The sequence below is a fragment of the Sardina pilchardus genome, chromosome 22 (assembly GCF_963854185.1).
Source record: "Sardina pilchardus chromosome 22, fSarPil1.1, whole genome shotgun sequence".
In the NCBI taxonomy this organism is placed as follows: Eukaryota; Metazoa; Chordata; class Actinopteri; order Clupeiformes; family Clupeidae; genus Sardina; species Sardina pilchardus.
Window position 1 is genome coordinate 7,195,383 of NC_085015.1, and position 22,443 is coordinate 7,217,825.

General features: G+C 42.8%; 2 protein-coding genes across 9 annotated transcripts in view; one reads left to right on the forward strand and one right to left on the reverse strand.

The window, feature by feature from the left end:
- Positions 1-194: 194 nt before the first annotated feature.
- acbd4 (acyl-CoA binding domain containing 4) lies at positions 195-16,753 on the reverse strand. Of its 7 annotated transcripts, none has more exons than XM_062526585.1 (11): positions 16,524-16,753; positions 16,144-16,245; positions 15,748-15,868; positions 12,671-12,755; positions 11,062-11,263; positions 10,716-10,928; positions 8,236-8,324; positions 7,806-8,013; positions 6,913-7,118; positions 2,089-2,151; positions 195-1,624 (listed from the first exon to the last, which is right to left on the reverse strand). In XM_062526585.1, the coding sequence occupies exons 1-11, from the start codon at positions 16,555-16,557 to the stop codon at positions 1,496-1,498; spliced, it is 1,452 nt and encodes a 483-aa protein (XP_062382569.1). In that variant the 5' UTR covers positions 16,558-16,753; the 3' UTR covers positions 195-1,495. The 7 variants fall into 7 exon arrangements, with proteins under 7 accessions (XP_062382569.1, XP_062382572.1, XP_062382566.1 ...); XM_062526588.1 differs by having other exon boundaries at positions 16,511-16,529; XM_062526587.1 differs by having other exon boundaries at positions 198-1,624; positions 16,144-16,291; positions 16,511-16,753.
- Positions 16,754-17,433: 680 nt separating this feature from the next.
- plcd3b (phospholipase C, delta 3b) overlaps positions 17,434-22,443 on the forward strand; it is a 30,413-nt gene continuing 25,403 nt past the window's right edge. For both annotated transcript variants that reach the window (XM_062525849.1, XM_062525850.1), the window contains exon 1: positions 17,434-18,335. In XM_062525849.1, the coding sequence (XP_062381833.1) occupies positions 18,242-18,335 (94 nt within the window). In that variant the 5' untranslated portion in view covers positions 17,434-18,241. The remainder of the gene's footprint in view (positions 18,336-22,443) is intronic.

The window sequence follows — 22,443 nt, forward strand, 5'->3', positions numbered from 1 at the left end:
TCACATGAACTATACCGTAACGTTAGTTTGTTGGCTAACGTTAGCTTATTCAGCGAGATAAAAATCAGAGGAATACCAATACACATCAGTTTTCATACGTTTTCTTAACATTGCTGACGTATTTCTGTGTTTATTGCTGATAATAATGACTGTAGTGTTTCTTTGTGCAGCGAGGCGAGGGGCGTGTACAATTATTGTTATTGTTATGAGTATTTTGCCATGAAGTACAGTTAAACCATCAGCTTCTTGTTGACCTCCAGTGAGAATGCCTGCAACATTCTATAAACCTAACCCACCAAATTCATTGTCATAAACACACTCTCCCCATCTCTATCCAGGCTGCTGATTTTGCCTGTCCATATCACCAAAAGAGTCAGGCAACATGCACCAACATATTTTATGATTGCAACAGAATGCAGAGATGTTGATTGCGATGCACAAACACGTAGACATCGTTTCCTTCCCCTCAGATCTGGGCTTCATGATCTAATCCTGACTGTAAGCCTGTGTCACTGTATACATGTCAGGACCATGGCAGACCCTCTTTCACTGGTCCAAACAGATGTTAAAAGATCTGTGAACAAACCTGGTCGATTCTCTAAAGTCTCAATGTATTATTTTCTAGATATGATAGAGCATTAAAATGTTGTTCTCTATTGTTCATGGCCCCTATCTGGCTTCCTTATAGGCCTTTTGAGTCGTCAGTGTTTACTTCGGTGAGGTCAAAGTGCACACAATGCAGGCCATTGTAAAGGTTAGTTGAATTCCTCCTTGGGTTGACACTGGTGCAGAACATTCATTGAGGATGTGAAACCAACCTAGTCGGGAGCAACTACATTCACTCCCACCCTCCAAGACAATAATGAGACCGGCATGCACACTTTTCTACAGCGTTTTAGGGAAACGCTGGGTAGCTGGAAGATGAACAATTTTAAAACTTCACGAGATTCAAGACTGATGCAATTGTGGAAAACCTTTCATTTGTATGTCTGGGCCATACTGAAAGCTTAATCTAATACTATCGAACTGGAGATGTTTTTTTTTTTTCTTCAGACGTCAACACTTTCACCAGCTGTTTCAATTAGCTTTACTGAAGAAACACAAAATACAAAGTGGTCAATGAGCTAAGACATGAATTAACTTACAGTGACCACAATTAAAAGACACACCTTCATCATTCTTGGTCCAATGTTTGACCTCTGGAACAAGGTATTGGATTTGTTAAATATTGACAACAATTACATAAAATAATGAGTAGGCCTAGGACATAAAATGAAATAAAACAGTCTGCTTCGTTCATCCCATGGTCTAGATTGATTTCTTATGCATGTTTGAAGATGAAAAGGAACCACGGTCACTGTGAAACACTTATTTGATTTTACCTGAGGCAAGGCAATCATACTCTTCACCAAAGATCTGCAACACATTTTCTTTCAACGAGCAACTGACAAGCAAACTGAAACATTTGCTATCCTCTGTCTCTCTGTCGACAGACTCATGTAGGCAAGTGGGGCTTTCTCCTCCTCCGTTGCAGAAGGAACACAAGTCCCTGAGCGACGAAAGGCCACAGCAGCAGGAGCAGCAGTGTGTGTCCAGACACATCAAATGGCCACCACCAGTCGCTCTGGGAGGAGAAGGGGTATATTGTTATGTATTGAGACAAAGGAGCGTTTTAAAAACTCAGCCAGCGCTGGGGACAGACTAATTGTACTACTGTATGGAGCGAGACTAAAGGAATCGCAGTCCTAACCAGAAACATAGACACATACACACACAATTGTGTACACATTCATTCATTCTCGCTCTCATTCTTTCTCTCTCTCTTACATCTGCATGTTCAAAATATGTGAGTGCCCTAATAAATACATACTTTTATCCTTTCTTTATGCATCCAATTATACTCTAGCATAGTACCAGCATTGACAAATGCAGTAGTATTTTGTAGCCATGGTCTCCTCTGCACTGTGGCTTGAATGTTATTCTCTTGCTGTAAGTCGCTTTGGATAAAAGTGTCTGCTTAAATGTTTAAATGTAAATGTGATGTAAATTATGTATGCCCCTATTAGATATCTTATTACCTCTTATTACCTTATTTACCTCAATTTCATTAGCTGGTAGCGGAGTCCGAGTCCTCCAGCTTGAGCTCTGAGCCTGAAAGACACACGCACACACACACACACACACACACACACACACACACACACACACACACACACACACACACACACACACACACACACACACACACACACACACACACACACACACACACACACACACACACACACACACACACACACACGCACGCACAAAGATAAGAAAAGCAATGAGGAACCAGACAGAATAGAACCGTGCAGGAATAAGAGGCTCGGTTCCTTTGAGAGCTCTGCACTTCTCTCCCTGAAAATCCTCAAAACCAGACGCACAGGAGATGGCAGAACCCAGCGAGCCATTAACTGATTCGCAGACATGAGTATCTAAGCAGCGGGCCAAACATTATTTTAACGACCCCCATGGTGAGGTACAATGGACAAAAACGTCATCTCTTGAAGCACGTAATGGACAAGCTTTTTTTTTGGGTTACTGATGTATTTTTTGGATTCTGTCTTTCACGATGCGCCAAGTAGCTCGGTTAACCTCCTTTTGTTTAACTTAAACTCAGAGAACAAAGCAATGTCTATCAACCTTTCATATTGTAATGGTCATTGCCATCGTTTGTCCTAAGTACAAAACCATTAGCCTTTCTTAAAAAATAGCCACTAGTGACCTTCAGCATCCTAAAATGAATACATGTGATATATGGACAAACATCTCTGTATTTAATCAATGGTAGCACAGTGGCTAGGGAGCTGGACTAGCCTGCGGTAGCCTGAAAACTTGTAGGTTCAATGGCCTGCTTTCACTGTTGTGCCTTTGAGCGAGGCACTTAACCCTGGGTTGCTCTGAGGACAATGGCCATTGTGATATAATTATAAATAACATATTTAAATCACTTTGGATGAGAGTGTCTGCTAAATGAAACAAACAAACAAAAAAAACAATATTTATCAAGGCTCTTCTGATCATAACAACACAAATTGAATTGTTCCAAACATTCAAGTTGTTTGGATGCAGGATCAAAAATATACGGTTCAAAGACAAAGTGAAGATCCGCACACCGAAGAGCTCCCAAAAAAAGTAATTTTTTCATTACCTCCGCCAAGGAGGTCATGTTTTCATCGGGTTTTGCTTGTTTCTTTGTCTGTTTGTTAGCAAGATAACTCAAAAGTTGTGGATGGATTTCGAAAACATTTTCAGGAAAGGTCTGGAATGACCCAAGGAAGAACCCATTACATGTTCAGAGTGATCCGGATCACCGTTTGGATCTAGGAGGCAGTTATGTTTTTGGCTGACGGATCCGTCGTTGCCTGAAAAGTTGAACATTTCTCAACGTTTTTGACGGAGGCAACGGAGCTGAAGGAACGGACGGACCCACAATGCATTTCGAGTCCGCCCCATGCAAAGTCAATGAGATCCGTTGACGGACGTGGACAGTGTGAACGCGGTGTTCCAGCCCTTGCTCAGACAAAACAATGACACAAGTGAAAAAGGAACTTTTTTTGGGAGCTCTCTGGTGTGTGGATCTTTTCCTTCTGATCACAACAGCAGCACCATGTAGGAACACCAAAGGAATGGACGTTGTTTCTCTCGCTGTTTTTCAAAATGAACAGGGCATACTAGTAACAGGCACACAGGGATGGTTCACTATCCTTGGAGCGGACTCTGCCTTGTCTTGATTACAGAGCCAGAAATAAACTGAATGCATGTGCAAACATGTCAAACTAATTGTGACTATTTCTAACCACTGAAATTTAAGAGTGTGTTGAAAATGGTGCTATCACTGAACCATATAGTGGCAAAAGAAAGCTATTCAGGGACAAGGTCCTGTGGAATATACCACCGACGTTGAATATACCACTGACAAAGACAGTAAGCCCCTCCACACAACACTGTCCTCTTTTACCTGCAAAGCGTTAGGCACACCCATTGGAGAATGTAGAGGTTCATTCAAATCAACATTTTGACATGGAGCAGGAGAGGCCCTCTAATCAAACAAGTAACTCTCGATTTGTTACTCTACGCTCCGATTCCACCGTCATTCCTTGAGGCGATGCCGCTACTGGCACGTTCAGCACTGCCAGGTCTGAACATATGATCAGGCACAGAGGGGATTTCATGTTCACCTGTTGAGCCCTCAAGCAGAAGCACACCTGTACGGTTGAGGCATGGAACAATACTTCTGATGGATGTGTGATTGATTGGTCTCCTTTCCACTCTGAAAATGTTGTTTAATTTACATGTATTCATTCATTTGGAAGACACTTTTTTTATCCAAAGCTACTTACATATGTCAGTTATATTTCAAGGGCCATTATCCCCCATAGCAACTCAGGGTTAAGTTGCCTTGCTCAAGGGCTCAACAGTGGAAGCTAGGAACTTAACCGCACCTGATGCAAGTGCACTGAATCAATGGGAAGCACGGTGAAACTGTTTTTTTTTTTTTTTTAGGTTGATATTGTTGCTGTAGTAGTCAAGTCAAGTGCCCATCCCCAAACTGTTCCCACAAAGTTGAGAGCATGGAATTGTCCAAAAATTCTTGGTTAATTCTGAATCATTCGGAGTTCCTTTCACTGGAACTAAGGGGCCAAGCTCAGGGATGGCCCCTCCCTGTTCCAACATGACTGTGCACCAGTGCACAAAGCAAGGTCCATAAAGACATGGATGACAGAGTTTGGTGTGGATGAACTTGACTGGTCTCGACAGAGTCCTGACCTCAACCAACAGAACACCTTTGGGATGAATAAGTGCAGATACTGAGAGTCAGTCTTCTCATCCAACATCAGTCTGTGGCCTCACAAATGCACAAATTCCCATAAACACACTCCTAAACCTTGTGGAAAGCCTTCCCAGAACAGTTGAAGCTGTTATAGCTGCAAAGAGTGGACCGGTGTCATATTAAACCCTATGGATTTAGAATGGGATGTCACTTGCAAGTCATATGCAAGTCGAGGCAGGTGACCAATACTTTTGGCAATATAGTGTATTGTATTAATTTAGGAAAACAAATAGTAATGAGTTCTGAATTCATTATGTTACTACCTCATTAATTCAGAGAATCAAAGAGCACTGCTTTTCTGTGTCAACAAATTGATTATATTCATTCAGGAAGAAAAAATGGCCGCTTTTCTGAATTAATGATAATTAATTGATTGATGAATAATTAATGATTTGTTACAAACTCTAGCCTGGGTCAAGCCAGACAAACCTCTTAGCAAATCTGAACTTGCTCTGCGGGTCCGTCTGGAATGGATCCCATTGACACCTGTTTCCAAACGTCCCGTTTTACGACTTCCAGGAGCATAACCAGCAGTTGAAATTAAAATTAAATTGGTGCTTTTACCAAACTCTTACTCTTGTCATTCCAGCGGTGCAGCAAATACATCTTTCTTGTAGCCCAAACAAAGGTTTTAAATGCAGTTGTTTACATACTGTAACTCCAAAGAAAACACACATGGTGATTTGGAAACGGAAATCAATGGCATCCTTTCCTGATGGACCCACTAACAGGTTTGTCTGGATTCAACCAGGCTAAATAAACTCACCAATTCAGAAAAAAAACAAGGCAGTTTTTTGTGTGTGTGTATTTGTATGCACTCTTAAAATGTATGGAAAATGACCAATTTGCAGGAAATGTAAAATAAAAAAGATAACGTTTTTACAGGCTGGTACCTCATAAGTAAGCACAAAGTCAATTGAGTGAGTCATTTTGGGCCAATATTAGACACACTTTTACAGTTATAATACTAGACATTTCTTCAACAGTGATATGGTGAAACTATTTCAGTGACCACAGTGCTCTAGAGTTCTTTTCTATCACTCTTCTCTTTTTTTTAGTATTTTAACTTTTTGCTCCATTGCCTGGAGTTCTTTACTGTCTGTGACGAACAAAAATAAATGACAAGATAGTTAAAATGGCCAGCAACATTGCCAGACAACGATTAAATTCTTCGACCATGACCTGTGAGTCCAGAGTGGCGACGAAAGTGTGTTATTTATTGGTGGTGACGCTTTGTGTCCTCTATTACAGCACACACAAGGTATCTGGTTGTTAAGTCGTGATGCAGCAATGTACTGAAAATACTTTTTCCGGGTCCAACTGCTCCAAGAGCCGCTATTCCCCCCCCCCCCCCCCCCATAACAGTAAAAGAAAAAAAAGTTCACTATTCAGAGTATCTGATCGGAAGACACCGAAATCGGTACGTTGCCCTTGATTATTTCATCTGGCTGCACAGCGACAGTAAAGTAAAGATTACAGTATTTTTTTTATCCTCACTAAAACGGAGATTATTTTATTTTATTTTATTTATCCTTTATTTTACCAGGTGATACCCCATTGAGATAATTAAATCTCTTTTACAAGGGAGCCCTGGGGCAACAAGTAGCCTAGATGATGGTGACAAGGCTTGTGAAAACCTGCTGACGGCGCTAGTAAACGTTTTTGGATGAAAAAGCTGTTGGGCCCATGACGCTGGACTTAACCAGATAAGGGACGTGTCTTTCCAAACCAACCTGGCTCACAGATCATGCATCCCTACCATGAATAAGCTAGGGACTAGGGAGGGAAAACAATCGCACTCTCTTTGTGTGAGAATACTGCACTTTAGTATTATATTAAATGCCACTGATGATACTGCACTGTACTATTCTATAATGTAGAGATGCTTGTTTTTGTGTGGGTGTTTTACGGGAGTGTGTGGTTGTCCTGTTGTTGTCTGCATCTGATGAGCTGTATGGTGCAAGATGAATTTCCGAAAGGATCAATAAATATCCACCCAATGGGCACACTTTGAACCATGCGGTCTCAACTCTTACATTGGCAGCAGCGAGGCCCTCCACCACTTCCAGCCGCTCCATCACGCTCTGCATGTCCTCTCTGAGCCGCCGTAGCGCCAGCACAATCTGCTGCTGCACCTGGACTTCCTGTAGTCTGTCGGAGCCGCCCGAGCCGTCCTCTCCCCCTCCTCCCACGCCCAACGGCACGCGGCCCCCCTGCTGCGCATCGCGCTCCGGACCCCCACCTGCACACAGTACAAACACACACACACACACACACATTTATGAATACCCACACAACACACACACACACACACACACACACACACACGAATACGCACACATAACACACACACACACACACACATTTATGAATACCCACACAACACACACACACACACACGATTACCACCCCCCCACACACACACAATTACACACACATAACAAACACAAACACACACACACACACACACACACACACACACACACACACACGATTACTCACACATAACACAGACACACACACATTTATGACTACCCACACAACACACACACGAGTACCCCCACAACACACACACACACACACACATAACACACACATGATTGCCCCCACACATGTACAGACATATAGATGCATATGGGTATACATATTCTCAGAAAAGACATGTGACTATTCACAGATGATGCCCTACATAAAAAGCCTGTGGGCAGCCATCACATAAATACATCTCCATTTACTCACATTCAGTCCCCCTACAGCCAGTAGGCTCCACCATTCACATCGAGCCAAAAGGTCTTTTCATGCTTTTAGGAATCTATTTTTGAGATGCCTTAGTCATATATTGATTTATTGACTAATGCCAAGCGCATCTTTAAAAAATGTTGATCGTCAAGGCTGTTTTATAGGACAGCTTTTGTTGTCTTGGACTGACCAATGGGTTCCCTGGCAGGATGCCTGGCAGCGTCCCTTCCTGAGTCTCTCCTCCTCGAGGGGGGGCCGCGGCCCCCACCGCCCCCCTCGCCTCCTTGCCCGGAGCCCACCTCTGTCACCTGGGAGACGGATGCCACGTGATGCCCTTGGTTACCTTCGGGTTCGCAGTGAGCCAGCCTATTGTCAAGCCCGTCTGGCATGGACTCAGTCTGTACACACACACACGCACACACACACACACAGACATTCAGACACGAACACACACACAGACATTCACACACATACACAAACAAACACACAACACAAGAAAGCGAAAGTGAACATGGTATAATGGGACACATTCCCTGTGGAAAGGACAGGTGATTTATCTGATCCACTCGCCCGTGTGAGAGGGGAAAGTGGACAGCCTTCACACCCCCACTCTACCCTACCTTGCCGGAGTCCAGCTGCTCCACTGTGTCGCAGTAGATCTCGCTCTCCGAGTCACTGGTCAACACCGGACCATCCGAGGACAGCGGCTCTACAAACAGCAGAAAATATCCGAAATTTCCATGAGGTGGCACAAATGTGGTGGTAGTGTAGTGTAGTGTAGGGTGGTGTAGTGTAGTGTAGTGTAGTGTAGTGTAGGGTGGTGTAGTGTAGTGTTTTGTAGTGGAGGGTGGTGTAGTGGTAGTGTAGTGGTAGTGTAGTGGTAGTGTGGTGTAGTGTAGTGTAGTGTAGTGTAGTGTAGTGTAGTGTAGTGTAGTGTAGTGTAGTGTAGTGTAGTGTAGTGTAGTTTAGTTTAGTTTAGTTTAGTTTAGTTTAGTGTAGTGTAGTGTAGTGTAGTGTAGTGTAGTGGTGGTTGTAGTGTAGTGTAGTGTAGTGTAGTGTAGTGTAGTGTAGTGTAGTGTAGTGTAGTTTAGTTTAGTGTAGTGTAGTGTAGTGTAGTGTAGTGTAGTGTAGTGTAGTGGTGGTTGTAGTGTAGTGTAGTGTAGTGTAGTGTAGTGTAGTGTAGTGTAGTGTAGTGTAGTGTAGTGTAGTGTAGTTTAGTTTAGTTTAGTTTAGTTTAGTGTAGTGTAGTGTAGTGTAGTGTAGTGTAGTGGTGGTTGTAGTGTAGTGTAGTGGTGGTGGTAGTGCAGTGTAGTGTAGTGTAGTGGTAAAGTAGCTTGGCCAGCATGCAGTAGTCACAAAAGTTGTGGGTTCAATTCCCCACTGCCACTGTTGTGCCCTTGAGCAATGCAATTAACCCCACGTTGCTCCGGGACATTTGCCCCTGCAACTGGTTTCTGTAAATCACTTTGGATAAAAGTGCCAGCTAAATGTGCATAAACATAAACAAAAACATAAACAAATGGCAACTCCGTGGTGCAAATCCTTAATCTATTGTCAAAGACTTAATTTCAAAAGTCACCAGTTTGCTACCATGGGAGGTGTGGTATTGCTAAAAAGGACACTACAGGGACTAGTCTAGCTGAGAACAGCTAGGATGTGTTAACCCCTTCAAAAACAAACACTTCTGATACAACAAAAGGGGGCTATTATATATGACACAATACACAGAATATCATTCAACAATACATTTATAAATACATCTTATTTATCCAATACTGTATTTATATTATTCATTAACAGTCCTGCCCAAAAGTACTAAGCAAGAGGGCTATGTATGTTATAACGGTGTGTTTCCTAGGAATTCATACCACCATGCATGCAAAGGAGATCACTCTCTATGGTAAACACCTCATGCAAATACTGTATACGAGAACGTGTCTTTTGGGTTTTATGTTTTTCTGGTTGAAAACACCGTTCACTGTTTGTAAAGACGCACTGTGAATTAGTATGACCATGTGTAAGAGGATTTATTCTTCCCTACTTCAGATTGACAGAGCGACAATCCAGCAGATGCCTAACCGCCCAGAACCCGGCTCGGAGTCTGTCTCCGATGGCGACGGAGCGCTGATAAAAAGGGAAGCGTTTGGGAGGACTCCCACCAGCCCCCTGGCCAGCTTAGAGAAGCGCAGGCAGCTCAGCTTCCGCCCACCCACATTCCCCCTTTCTCTCTCTCTCTCTCTCTCTCTCTCTCTCTCTCTCTCTCTCTCTCTCTCTCTCTCTCTCTCTCTCTCTCTCTCTCTCTCTCTCTCTCTCTCTCTCTCTCTCTCTCTCTCTCTCTCTCTCTCTCTCTCTCTCTCTCTCTCGCTCTCTCGCTGCCCCTCTTTCTTTCTTTCTTTCTTTCTTTATCTCCAACTTCCTTTCTTTTGCCCTTTTGCTCTCTCTCTCTCTTTCTCTCTGACTCTGTCTCTGTCTCGGTTTCTCTCCACCTCTTTCTTTGTCCCTTTTCTCCCTCATTCTCTCTCCTCCTTTCTGTCTCTCTCACTCTCTCTTTATCTCTCTCTCGCTCTCTCTCGCTCCTTCTCTAGCTCTGAGCTAATTTGGAATTGAGAAGATAAATGGTGAGTCTCTCCACAGCTGCTGATATGACCCATTCAGCCCGGAGAGTCCAACTGGGAGACGGAAGTTAACACTTTTAACACTCCAGTTCGTTTTTTGATCCTCTGAGTAGAGAGCGCCGACATGCAACAGCCAACCAAGAGCAACACCTGCACACCCACCTGAGCGTAGCTCAGACTACAATGCAGGATGTAAAAAAAAAAAAAAAAAAAAGCACAGACTCTACTATACGCATAAGACGATAGTCGCGTTGGCTAAAAAGCGTAATGTAATGTGTCTAGTGTAAAAAAAGAAAAACACAGACTCTACTAAACGCATCTTGGGCTAAAAAGCGTCAGCCAAATTCAAAGTAATGATAAGAGCATTAGCTAAATGACAATTGTCCAGCTATTACCTTTATTTAATGTATAACATGAACATAATGTATGTAACATAATATTATGTTCATGTAATAACGTTATTGGTGCTTCCCGGACGTTCTCACCAGGCTCTGGCAGGTGGGGGCTGGGGGCCCTCGTCTCAGCCGGGGCCTGCTCTGGAACACCAGCATGGGAGAGCTCCTCTACTGGGTCCTGCTCTGGTGCTACAGCACGGGACAGCTCCTCTACTGGGTCCTGGGTGCTGGCTGGAGCATCCGGAGGAGGGATATCCTGCTCAGACTCGACTGAGTTTGAGGTTTGCTCATTGTCGTTGATGTCTGGATACACAGACACAGACATAGACACATAGACACACACAACACAATTAAAATAGGGTCGACCATCCAAGAAACGTATAGCTTTTCAAACACCCTACCAAACACCAAGGTAGTAATTTAATCAACATCCCACCTTTTGTTGCATTGTGTTTCGGGATGCCTAGTAGTGATTTGTGTTGATGTACTGCATATATAAAAGCACAGGCAAACTGACCAGCTTGAGCGCTAAGCAGTGACTCCGGCGGCCGAGGCATATCATGGATAACCTTATAGAGTGGCTCGAAGTAGTGGAAAAAAGAGGCCGTCTTCCCATCCATCGGCATAGTGTCGATAACCTGCAAACACACCACCACCGAGAAATGAAGAGTTCTTTTCCAAAACGCTATAGCCACCATTTTAATGATTTTTTTTGATAAATCATTTTTTTTTATTTTGTTTTTCAGGTAATCTCAGTGAAACTGTATTGGGTTATGTTAGTTGATTTACCTTTACTCAATCAAAACAAAACAACCTGAAATACACAATTAAATAACATGATTTTTTTTAATGTTTTCAAAAATGGATTTATAGCGTTTTGGGAAAGAGCTCTTCAAATGCAAACAGCCATTTCCCTTTTGAGAGACAACTTGCAATCTGAGACTTGGCCACAGACACCTCTAGGGTGTGCACTTATTACCCAATGACACAGGGTTTTGTTGGCAGCACTCTACGGTAATCATTCACTCAAAGCGTTTCCTTTGGGAACTCCCAATAGCAACAGCCAATACTACACTGGGCCTTCCTATTATATACAGTAGGTCAAAGAGACTAAAGTGAGTGAGGGTTTCTTTCTTTCTTTCTTTTGTGGCGTTTTCTTTACATGATTCACAGGATGCATTCATGGTTTCAGAAGTTGTAATATTGCTGCGCTTGCTGTGAGCGGTTTCAAGGCTATTACACATCTTGAGCGGAGCAGAGCAGCAGTCAGAGGACTGCGCTGTGGGAGAGGAGAGCAGCGTACAGTAGATAGCAGGAGAAGACATCGTTTCATTAGATGGGCAAAAGGAGAGGTGAGGAGATCAGCTGGTGGGGACAGAACAAAAAGGACGAGTGCCAGGTGGGCACTGCCTGTTATGAAGTAAACAAGCTAAGAAAACCCTTTTTACACCCAACTGGAGAGAACCAGAAAAACCCTGGCAGGGTTACACAGTTTTTCATATATTGTTTTTAAAAGAGGGGTATAAAACATAGGCCGGATCTCATCGGAGGGCACCAGCTGATGACCTCTCACCCTCTCTCCCTATTGCTTGACGGTTGGTCTGGACATTGTTTGGGCTGTGCTATCACTGCAATGATAAAGATCAACAATCTTCAGAGATCTCCTGTCTGCAAATGTCTCCTTCGGACACCTTGTTCCAGAGCGCTAATTAGTAAATAGCTAAGTATTAAATACCTCCGCCAAGGAGGGGTTTGTTTGTTTGTCTGTTTGTTAGCAAGATAACTCAATGTTATGGATGGATTTCGATTACATTTTCAGGAAAGGTCGTCTGAAATGACCCAAGGAAGAAACGATTAGCCTACATTTTGGGAGTGATCCGTATCACCGTCTGGATCCAGGAGGCGGTTATGTTTTCGCTTGGCGGAGGTCTGCGCTCTCTGAGTGCTTTTTTAGTTGGTAATTGGATTGAGAAATGGACTGTAGACTGTGGACTGTGGAAGTGGATTTTCCACTTTCCAAAATGTCTTTCTTTTTGTGGTGGTACCTCTTGTGCTACTTTCTTCATCTCGTCCACATAGGCGGCCATGGCTGTTTCGCTGCTCATGTCTCCCAGACAGCTCCAAGCACCCCTGGAACAGATACAGCAGTATACGGTTGTATTATATAGCAGGACATGGGGGGGGGGGGGGGGGGAGCATAAGCAGAAGCACACTAGCAGAAAGGCAGATGTCAGCACACTTCATTTTAGCCTCGATCATTTGTTTATGAAATGCTGCGTCCCTCCTGGTCTTTATAAAAACCAGAATCAGAATCACTTGAATTCCCCACATATACACAGTACACAGGAATTTGACTTGGTGATATAGCACACATTACGGTCAGAAAGAGTAAAAACATTCCGATGCAGAACAAACAGGACAACGCAGCACTTGGGAGGTGACTAATAAACCGAATCTGAGGGTCTGTTTTGTGTTTATGTGCTTGCAAAAGGAAGTAAGCAGGCCCTGACTTGTCCTCTCATGCAGTATGTGCCATTTATCTATTGTAGTGGTCATGGAAAACTATCCCATTCAGCGTGGGGTCAATGTGATTTCTACTTCCTTTGGAGTGGGTCCATGACCAATAGAGCCAAGTGCCTCTTGGACACCATGGATAATGCTATTTCACTGGGGCGGCCTGACAGAACAAACACAAGCAGCACCCAGAGCCAAAGCTCCGCTGTGGCAGAAAGCCTGACTCAGGACTCTTAGTATTAACTGTAAGACAAGTCTGAAGTGTGTGTGTGTGTGTGTGTGTGTGTGTGTGTGTGTGTGTGTGTGTGTGTGTGTGTGTGTGTGTGTGTGTGTGTGTGTGTGAGGGGATAAATGATAAATGTGTCTCCACAAAAACTGATAACTCCAAATTCACAAAAGCTTATTACAAAAGAGATCAGTGTTGCACCCACAGGTGACCAAATCTGTGGCGTTACATCAAGTGATTAGGATTGAGCACAAATATATAAATAACAAAAATAAACTTATGTGTAAACTCTTCTTTCCATCACTTTGTTTTATACAACATTATGAACACAGACACTACAATGTTCTATTCACTAAAAACAATTTCCGAATGGGGACAATAAAGTACTTAACTAACAGTATAAACATAGTGTTTTATCTCTCTATCTTATCAAGAATTTGCCATAGACCAGATGTCTTCTCCCCTGAAGAACACAGTGATTATACACACCACTATACCCCTATCACCATATATCAGGGCACTGAGGGCATTTGTTTTGAAAGAAAATAGGCAAACAAGATGTCGGTGTCAAAAGCATACACTATTCACAAAAAGTTAGGGATATCTGGCTTTCGGGTGAAATTTATGCAATGTCAAAAGTTCAAGCTATAGTGGTATTATATCATGAAAGGAGGGCTTTTAAGAAGAAACATGCAATGGTGATTTCCTCGTTTCAATATTGGAACAAATATCCCTGACTTTTTGTGTGTAGTGTATATTCTGGTTCTTTTAAATGACACACTGGTGGTGACAAAGAGAGTTCAGACAGTGGCTTCAAAATGGAGTCATAAATCGAGCAGTGTGTAGGCACACTTTTAGCAGTTCTGTGATTCTTGTACATTGACCTCGTGACTTTTGCTAGGACATCTATTATCACGCTTCCACGCTGCTTTATGACTTGCTGGACCGCACTTTTTAAATATTGACTGAGTCGTGTCCGTGAGAGAGCTTTGCAGCCATGCAGGTTGAATATGTGGCAACCTACAATGTGTGATGATGATGGTTAAATAATTGGGCATGCTGCACGTTTTGGCAATGTGTATTCATGAAGCAAAAGTAGTTGTGTTTGGCAATACTAGACAGCACAGATAGTGAGAGTAAATGGAAAGCTAGCTACAGTCTTGCATGTCAGGAATAAAGTGCAGATTTGATTAGATAAGATCATGTTTGCTAAATGCCAGCTGAATGTGTGCATCACTGTAATTGGATTTTGTGCATATTATCAACCACCCACCACCCTCCAACATAAGGTTTATAGGCCACATCTTCCATAATGATTTATTACAACTACAGGAGTGATAGGCATTGAGCACTGTTTAAAATGATAGAAGGGGCCAAGATCAACCTCTCCCCATACTTTGCTGATTGCTCTGCTAAATATCTGTGGAGCCAGGCCCCAGCAATAATCCCAGACAAGCGACCGTGAGTTACAGTCTAGCATAGGGGAGTAAAGGTACATCTATACCAAACTGTACAAGACATTAGGTTCAATACAGATGTGTGCAGAATGAACCAAATGCAGTCTTTAACAGTAATCAACAGTAGGGGATTTTTTACATGCAGACCATGTTTCAAATCTAAGTTCCCACACAAAGATAAAAGTTAAGGGGGGGGGGACCATAAGTCAGTTTAGTCAATTTACATCAACACATTTTCAAAATACTATTCCCGCTGCGCATCAGCAATATCAACAGTGAATTTTAGGCCAGCAGTACCTAGGCTCACTGTACCAAAAAAGAACCGAACCATGGCTTCAAAACCAAGCAACATGCTGAACTAAGATTTCTGTGTACCGTTACACCTCTAATCCTCCTTGACCCTAGGCAGATGGGTTGGATTTTGAGACAGATTTGAGTTTGCAAGAATAGAGCAGCCAGTTACTTTTCTTTTTTTTTTAAGCGGAACATTAAATGGAAACATTGTGAATTGTAGGTCTACATCTAGGACTACTGAATATCCCAAACATTTAAACTTAATTGTCTAAACTTTAGTTCAGACATCCGAGTACTGAGTCTTGAGTTTCTCAACAAACTATAGGTCATCTGCCATCCCCGTCCATGTCACATCACAAGTATAGTGTACATATATGTTTATGTTCCTATCTATTTATCACTTTATATTTGCATGTGTTTTTGTGTAAATGTGTATTGGCTACCTGTTGCCCCTAGGGGACATTAAAGACATTTCAATTCAATTCAACGAGTCCCCATTGACTCATTGAACACTCTCACTCTCACACTTTGTTTGTTCTGATATTGTTCAAGAATGCAATGCACCCAATTTACAATTTCATGCCAGTGGTGTATGCCTGTTAATCTCTGTATGTCTGTCTGTGTCTCTCACCATTTGTAGCGTCCCACTGGGTCCCAGAACCCTGGTCTTGACACTGTGCAGGGTCCAACCACAGCTTGTTTGTAGAGCCCATAGAACCGCAACATCACCTCATACGAGGGTCTGTAAGAACCTGTGAAAACATTTTATATCGTCAGTTTGAAAAAAATCATACAGCCATGGTTCTTTTGTGTTTATTTTTCAGTCAAGGTCATATTTCATAAGGAAGACCAAGAAGATACTCCAGAAGTTCATAAGGGTTTTTTTTTACACATAAAATGTCACAAATTGAGGTTTCCTTTCCCAAGTGAATATCACCAGGGCAGAGAGCCAAAAAGAAGCTCACAAATATATTAATTTATGTAAAAGCCAGCACAATAGTTTTGTTTTTTTTCTGCTAAGCCTCACCATTTTTGGGGAGATTCTGTATGACGTCGACAGCTGCCTGAAATTGCCTCTGATGGTCTCCTGATTCTGCCATCTTTAGAGCTGGCATAACCGTCCGCAGTGCTGCAATGCCAACGCACGGTTGTTGAGGCTGTCTGGACTGATTAAACTGCGAATAAAACCGCAGGTCCCAAATATAAGTGACTGACAGTCGAATACTTAGCCTACAAACTGTTTGTCGAGCAAACTGTTCGATATATTTCCTTGAAAGAGCAGTCATGTAGCTTATAGCAATGAAGTAGTTCAACCATGTTTATGGCTTAGGCTAACTCAGTCGGCACCAATAGACCTCGAGGCCGACCGGACGGGCAATGTTGAGTTTATTTACCTTTAGCACTCACCTTGCACACAATCCTGTCCCTGTACCTCCGTCATAACATGTATTCTGTAAACATACTGCCAAAGGACAATCAACGTATCGACACGATTTCTCGACAAATTATCTTACACACACACACAAGGTGCGGTGAGACCGACACTTCGTGAATACATAAAGTGCATAAACATATAAGGCAACTTTTCCTTTCGCCTATTTCAGGCACTACAGTACTTCAGTAGATTTACTTCCGTGTTGTATCACGTGACAATATATATGGTGGACTGTGATTTGTCAGAACACACAGCATAGAACCCTGCCGAGCGTTTTCGGATAGGCTGCTGAATAGATACGCCCTCAGTTATGATGGAGAACACTGTCCTTACAAAATGCATTGATATTTTAAATCACATCAGCCATTCATTTGCAATTTGATGATCCAACTTTAGTCACATTTTGGATGTCTTGTTATCCCTTGCCGTTTATGACAAAATCTATGTATGTCATTTTATAGTGACCTCCTAAATCCGTTTAGTGGGCTTAACAAAATTGCAACCCCGAAAAAAAGGCTTAGACAGACCTCCAGTATTGAAGTTTTTATTTACTGCAATTTAAAGATAGCCTAGATAAATCTGGCAGTAGTCTAAATACTGCCTGTCTATCTCTTTGCTATCTGGTAGGCTATGGATTTCGGCATCGGGTAGCCTATTTCTTGGCAGTTACATGGATGTATTTGTATGAGGAATTAAGTTTATTGTGGAATCATAATCTTTAAATCCTCGTGAGTGGGCTATGATCACATTGTCGCATATGTCATGTGGGTGAGAAATTGGACGAGTGAAGGGATTGAATATGAATTTTCCTCTTTCGTTGCTAGAGGGCAATATTTCACAAGGTTGAAGAATCTTGGCGCCCCGTTGTCCAGTCGGGGAAGAATTATTTCGTTCAACTCATTATCTTGGAACTGCTTGCTGGTGGACGAGGTCAGCCTGTCTTTTATCCCAGGACCGTTAGTGTGGGGTCTCTACTTTCTCTTGTCAACGGGTCTCCGATCTTTGTTCATACGCACAGTTTCACGATGACCTAGTTCTTTTGTGATTTATCAAACGGCTCTGAGGGAGTTTGTTGACCCTTCATCTGTGCATTGAGGAGGGCAAGCATGGTAGGCTATACGCGTGTCGAGGCTTTCTGACAATATTTGAGATGAACAAGTCTCATTTATTTTTACCAATGAATGCTGCCTGATTCGATAGGATACTGGTGTTGCCAGTGTAGTGTAATAACTGATCAGTGAATGTGATTGCTTGCGTTATCGAGGGGAGGACCCATTTGAGTAGTGTAGGCTGCTACATGCGTCTACTCACATTGGCTAGTTCATAGATTGTTTCCTGCAGTAAAACTGGTAGTGATTTGCTTCATTTTCTTTTTAAGCGGATTAGGTAACGTCAGACTCATAGGGTGACTAGCATAGGATCCTTCGTTCAGGGTGTTGTTAAAGCAAATAGCCTACCTTCTTTTAGCTTCCCAAAACACTTGCTGACATCACCAATGGGCAGTCTCTAACCTTATCATCAACTATAAATAATGGGGAGATGTGCAGTCAGAAACACAACATAGGCCAACGCTACTGCACCGACCTAGAGTGTCAGGACAGAAAAACGTTATTCATTCAGGGAAAATCGACTCCTTTTCCCAAGACGCATCCCGGGACATTGAGAAGAAGTACCCCAGCATCAGGGTATCATGCTGGGCAACGCGAAGAAGCCAAGTCCCACGAAGCAGAAGAACGGGGCGGGAACATCAGGATCGAAGAGCACTGACCCTTTAAAGAATTTAGGTAGGAGCACATTTTGAAACATTGATTTTAAAGATGATCTTTCAAGACAACTAACTGGCTATTAAGCACATATTTCATCTTACTCACTTGTCTCTTGTTTTTGAAGCCTATGTTTGTTTCCCGCCTGTAATAAGCTGAATAACCTACCTCACTTGCTTATCAACAACTTACAGTCTACACAAGTTACTGGAGTGTAGCTAATAGCCTACTGCAAAGTGGTTTCAGCTCCTTGTAGGAGATATATTTCAACTAATTTATTAACTTATTTGATTGAATGAATCATTTTGTGTTAATCATTAATACAAATGAATACAAGCCCATATGGAGCTTATTGTAACAAGCATTTTTATTTCAATTTGATCAACAGAAAATTGTTCCATTGACAGGCCATTGACATTATCAAATGGAATGTTTCAAAACATTTCTTTTGTTGACTGAAAACATCCATTGGTGCTGTCTGTTTTCATGATTAAGGCAGTGTTATGACTTGTCACTACTCTCACATTGTTGCTGAAAAGAAATGTGGATCTTCAGTTTTTAAAGAACTGAGCAGGTTTTGTTAAAATGGCATATTCTGAGTTAGGATTTTACGACACATTAGGATTAGGCCAAATCAATATCAGTCTGTAAAACTAATCTGGATAGTTGTAGGCTTGATACTGTAAGCAGGCAGGCAGGCAGATAGCCAGACATACAGACATGCAGACACACACACACACACACACACACACACACACACACACACACACACACACACACTTAAACCAGAGTGCAGTATGTGTTTGAAATTGGGAAGGGAAACATGTTGGATGTCATGAAAAGGGTTTGACTTTTAACTTGAATGACATTAAATCATGCTGATTTATTATGTTTGTGAATAAGTCCACTTGAAATATTGGGTTGCATTTGTCACCACTGTAAAAGAGTCGTTCAGAGGCTGAGAGGAAAAAAGGCAGAGTACTGTAAGTGAATTGGTCTGTATCATTGTGTGTGTGTGTGTGTGTGTGTGTGTGTGTGTGTGTGTGTGTGTGTGTGCACGCACGCTCGCATGTGTGTGGTTGACTTGTGCATGTAGCCATATGTACTCGGTGTGTGTCTGTGTGTGAGTATGTCTGCATCTGTGAATGTGTGTCTCTGTGTGCATTCGAATGTGTGTGTGTGTGTGTGTGTGTGTGTGTGTGTGTGTGTGTGTGCGCGTTCTAGTGTGTGTGGGTGTGTGTGTGTGTGGGTGGGTGAGTTTATGTGGGTGTGTACATGCATATTCGGACCCAGCCATTAAATAGGTCCTGATCTGTAACTACTAGACTTTTGAACCCACTTTCTAATGAGCACATCCGGCTGCAATAATAACAGTTGAGGTGCAGCAGGAAAACCTCAGGGTGTGGGACACATACTGTGGCTATTCCCCCACACACCGCTCACTGCTCACTCCCACCGCAGCAGCTTACTAACCTACAAACCCAGCGCAGAATCCACTGAGATCAGATGGCCATCAGACGAAGCATGAAGAGCTTCCTCAGGGTTGGCCGCTAAAGCGACAGCCTAGCTAAGGCATTTTATTTTTTATATTTATTACTATGTAATTCTGAAATTCCTTTCTTACCTGTAAGAAAACACTCTCTCTGATACCCTGCAATACTTAATCATGTTTAGTAGTCATGTCAGTTTTAAAATCTAAATCTAGCATTTGTATTTTTTTATTTATTTAAGGGCATTGTAGTAGGCCACTGTCACAATCTGGTGTGTGAAATCATGTGAAAGTGCCCAACGTTTGTTACCATGTAATGCAGTGATTTGAGGAGAGCCAAGGCCACTTGTTTGAAACGAGAACTCCCGTCTGATATACACAAATTAGCTTTTTGTATCAGTGTTGGCGTGGCATTGGGAAGAGACACAGAGTGGTGTGTAGGTGGTAGAAAGTTTACATGAGCTTTGTGCAATATTTACGCCTGTATAAACTTTAAATGCTGAGCAGTTGTATGCCCTTGTTGTACTTTTCCCACTTTGTTTAAAAACATTGGCTGACGTAAAATGAAAAATGAAAGCAAACGTGGAAGAATTAGAGGGAAAACTAGCTAAATGGTTTGCTGTAGCGTATTTGATGTTTTGTTTTGTTTGTAGGGTATCCGTTGCACACAATCAGCCCCTTCCCCTACATTTACGGTTCTAGTCGTCAAAGCCCAGCAAGAGTTCCGTCTGTTTTTCCAAAGATAACTCAAATCAAGAGTGCATCCTTGTTTTTGTCCACACAGCCCAAGGGAGAAACATTATCACAAGGCTTATCAGAAACCTTTAGGCAAAGACACCCTGGTCGTATAGGGAAAATGTAATTTGTGCTACAGCCATTTACAAAGATTATTACTTGTATTATTATTATTTTATTCATTATTTTATTATTTTTTATCTTTATTTATCCTGTGTTTAACCAGGGTAGTTACATTCAGACAGAAGTTTCTTTTCCAACTAAGTGAGCCTTGGCCAAAAAAGCCTGCACCTATTCTCTTCTGCAAAATAGAAATGCTTTGATTCCTGGAATTGACGCCAGCCAGTCAAGTCAAGTCTGCACCACTGCCAGGCTATGTTATAACATGGCATCCACCCTGGCAGTCTTTTCATGGCCTTACCAGGTCTGGGAAACACAGTAACACAGTGGAGGCACACAGGAGGTTGTGTTTGTGTTTGTGTTTGTTTGGGATTTGAAAGGCATGCAAGAACAGGCCAAGAACAGCCCTCCCCACACACACACACACACACATCATGCATAGCTAACATTCACCATGCAAAATCAGACACACACCAACACTGCACACTGCACACACACACACACACACACACACACACACACACACACACAACCAGCACACACACACACACACATGACCAGCATACACACACACACACACACACACACACTGGGCAGTGAGGAGCCGATGAATAGTTTCCATCTCTGCGGGGATTGTCTGTTGTCCTCCAGGGTTCTCCGTGCTTGGCCTCCCACTCCAGTGCTGTGCTATTCTGGGGGCTCTAAGCTAACTCACTAACTATCCCTAAGCCCAAGGATTCAAGTGGGCCTGGCAGATAAAAAAAACACCCTGGAAAGGAGCGGACGTCTGTGACTTACAAGGTTTATGTAGGACTGAATTATTCACACTCTCTAGCCGGTGATGTGAAGATAGAACACGACAGGGATGACAGCAGAGGCTGCCTTGTTTAAAAAAGACTGGGGCGATAATGTCATGCAAAGTGTTTTGTTTTTCAAGTTGTTTTGATAAGGCTCGGCTGTGGCCACTTAAAGCGCGCCGTGCTGTCAGTTCTGTGTCCCCCGCGAGTGTGGAGAGTTCTAGAAGACAGGCAGTTCATCGGGCAGTTAGCGCAGCATATGGTCAGGGCTGGGTTTACGTGAACATGTAAATGTTTACGCCACAGTGGACTGAGGGCTAACAGGGCAGCTAAACCATTTCATTCTGATGAGACAATGGTTTCTTTCAGCCGTCCACTACTCCCTCTCCCTCTCCTCCCTCACTGTCTCTTCGCCTTTCTCTTTAGGTCTTACTCTCTCTCTCTCCCTCTCTTTCTCCCTCTCTCTCTCCCTCTCTCCCTTCCTCCCTCACTGTCTCTTTGCCTTTGTCTTTGTCCTGTTCTCTTTATGTCTTACTCTCTCCTCCCTCCCTCTCTCTCTCCCCCCTCTTTCTCTCTCACTCTCACAGACTGAGAAAGACTCTGCCGCTCTGTAGTGTGCACTTGATAATAATGGCAGTGTGTTACTTGGTGATGCAGTTATGTACCTGCTGCTTCTTTTGTTATGGCGCGGGAGTCCTTGGTCTATGTGATGGTGCAATAAAGGGATTTTAATCATTAACGCCTCTCTCTCTCTCTCTCTCTCTCCCCCCCCCCTCTCTCTCTCTCTCTCTCTCTCTCTCTCCCTCTCTCTCTCTCTCTCTCATGTGGTAATATAGGGGGTTATGCGGTGGTGGGGGGCTGGGTTTGGATGACTGCTTTTGTAGGTTTTTGATCCATGGAATGGTTCAATAAAAGGGGTTTTAAAAGAAAAAAAAAAAGTCTCTCTCTCTCTCTTCTCTCTCTCCTGGGTGGCTCGCCAATTTAGAGC

What these genes read in the sequence shown, in the direction of transcription:
- acbd4 (XM_062526582.1), bottom strand. Translation starts at nt 16,402, where the DNA reads ATGACTGCTCTTTCAAGGAAATATATCGAACAGTTTGCTCGACAAACA. An exon ending in ACAGAATCTCCCCAAAAATG is followed by an intron (nt 15,869 to 16,143) that starts GTGAGGCTTAGC and finishes ATGTTTTCACAG; the next exon opens with GTTCTTACAGACCCTCGTAT. An exon ending in TGAAGAAAGTAGCACAAGAG is followed by an intron (nt 11,264 to 12,670) that starts GTACCACCACAA and finishes GTGTGTTTGCAG; the next exon opens with GTTATCGACACTATGCCGAT.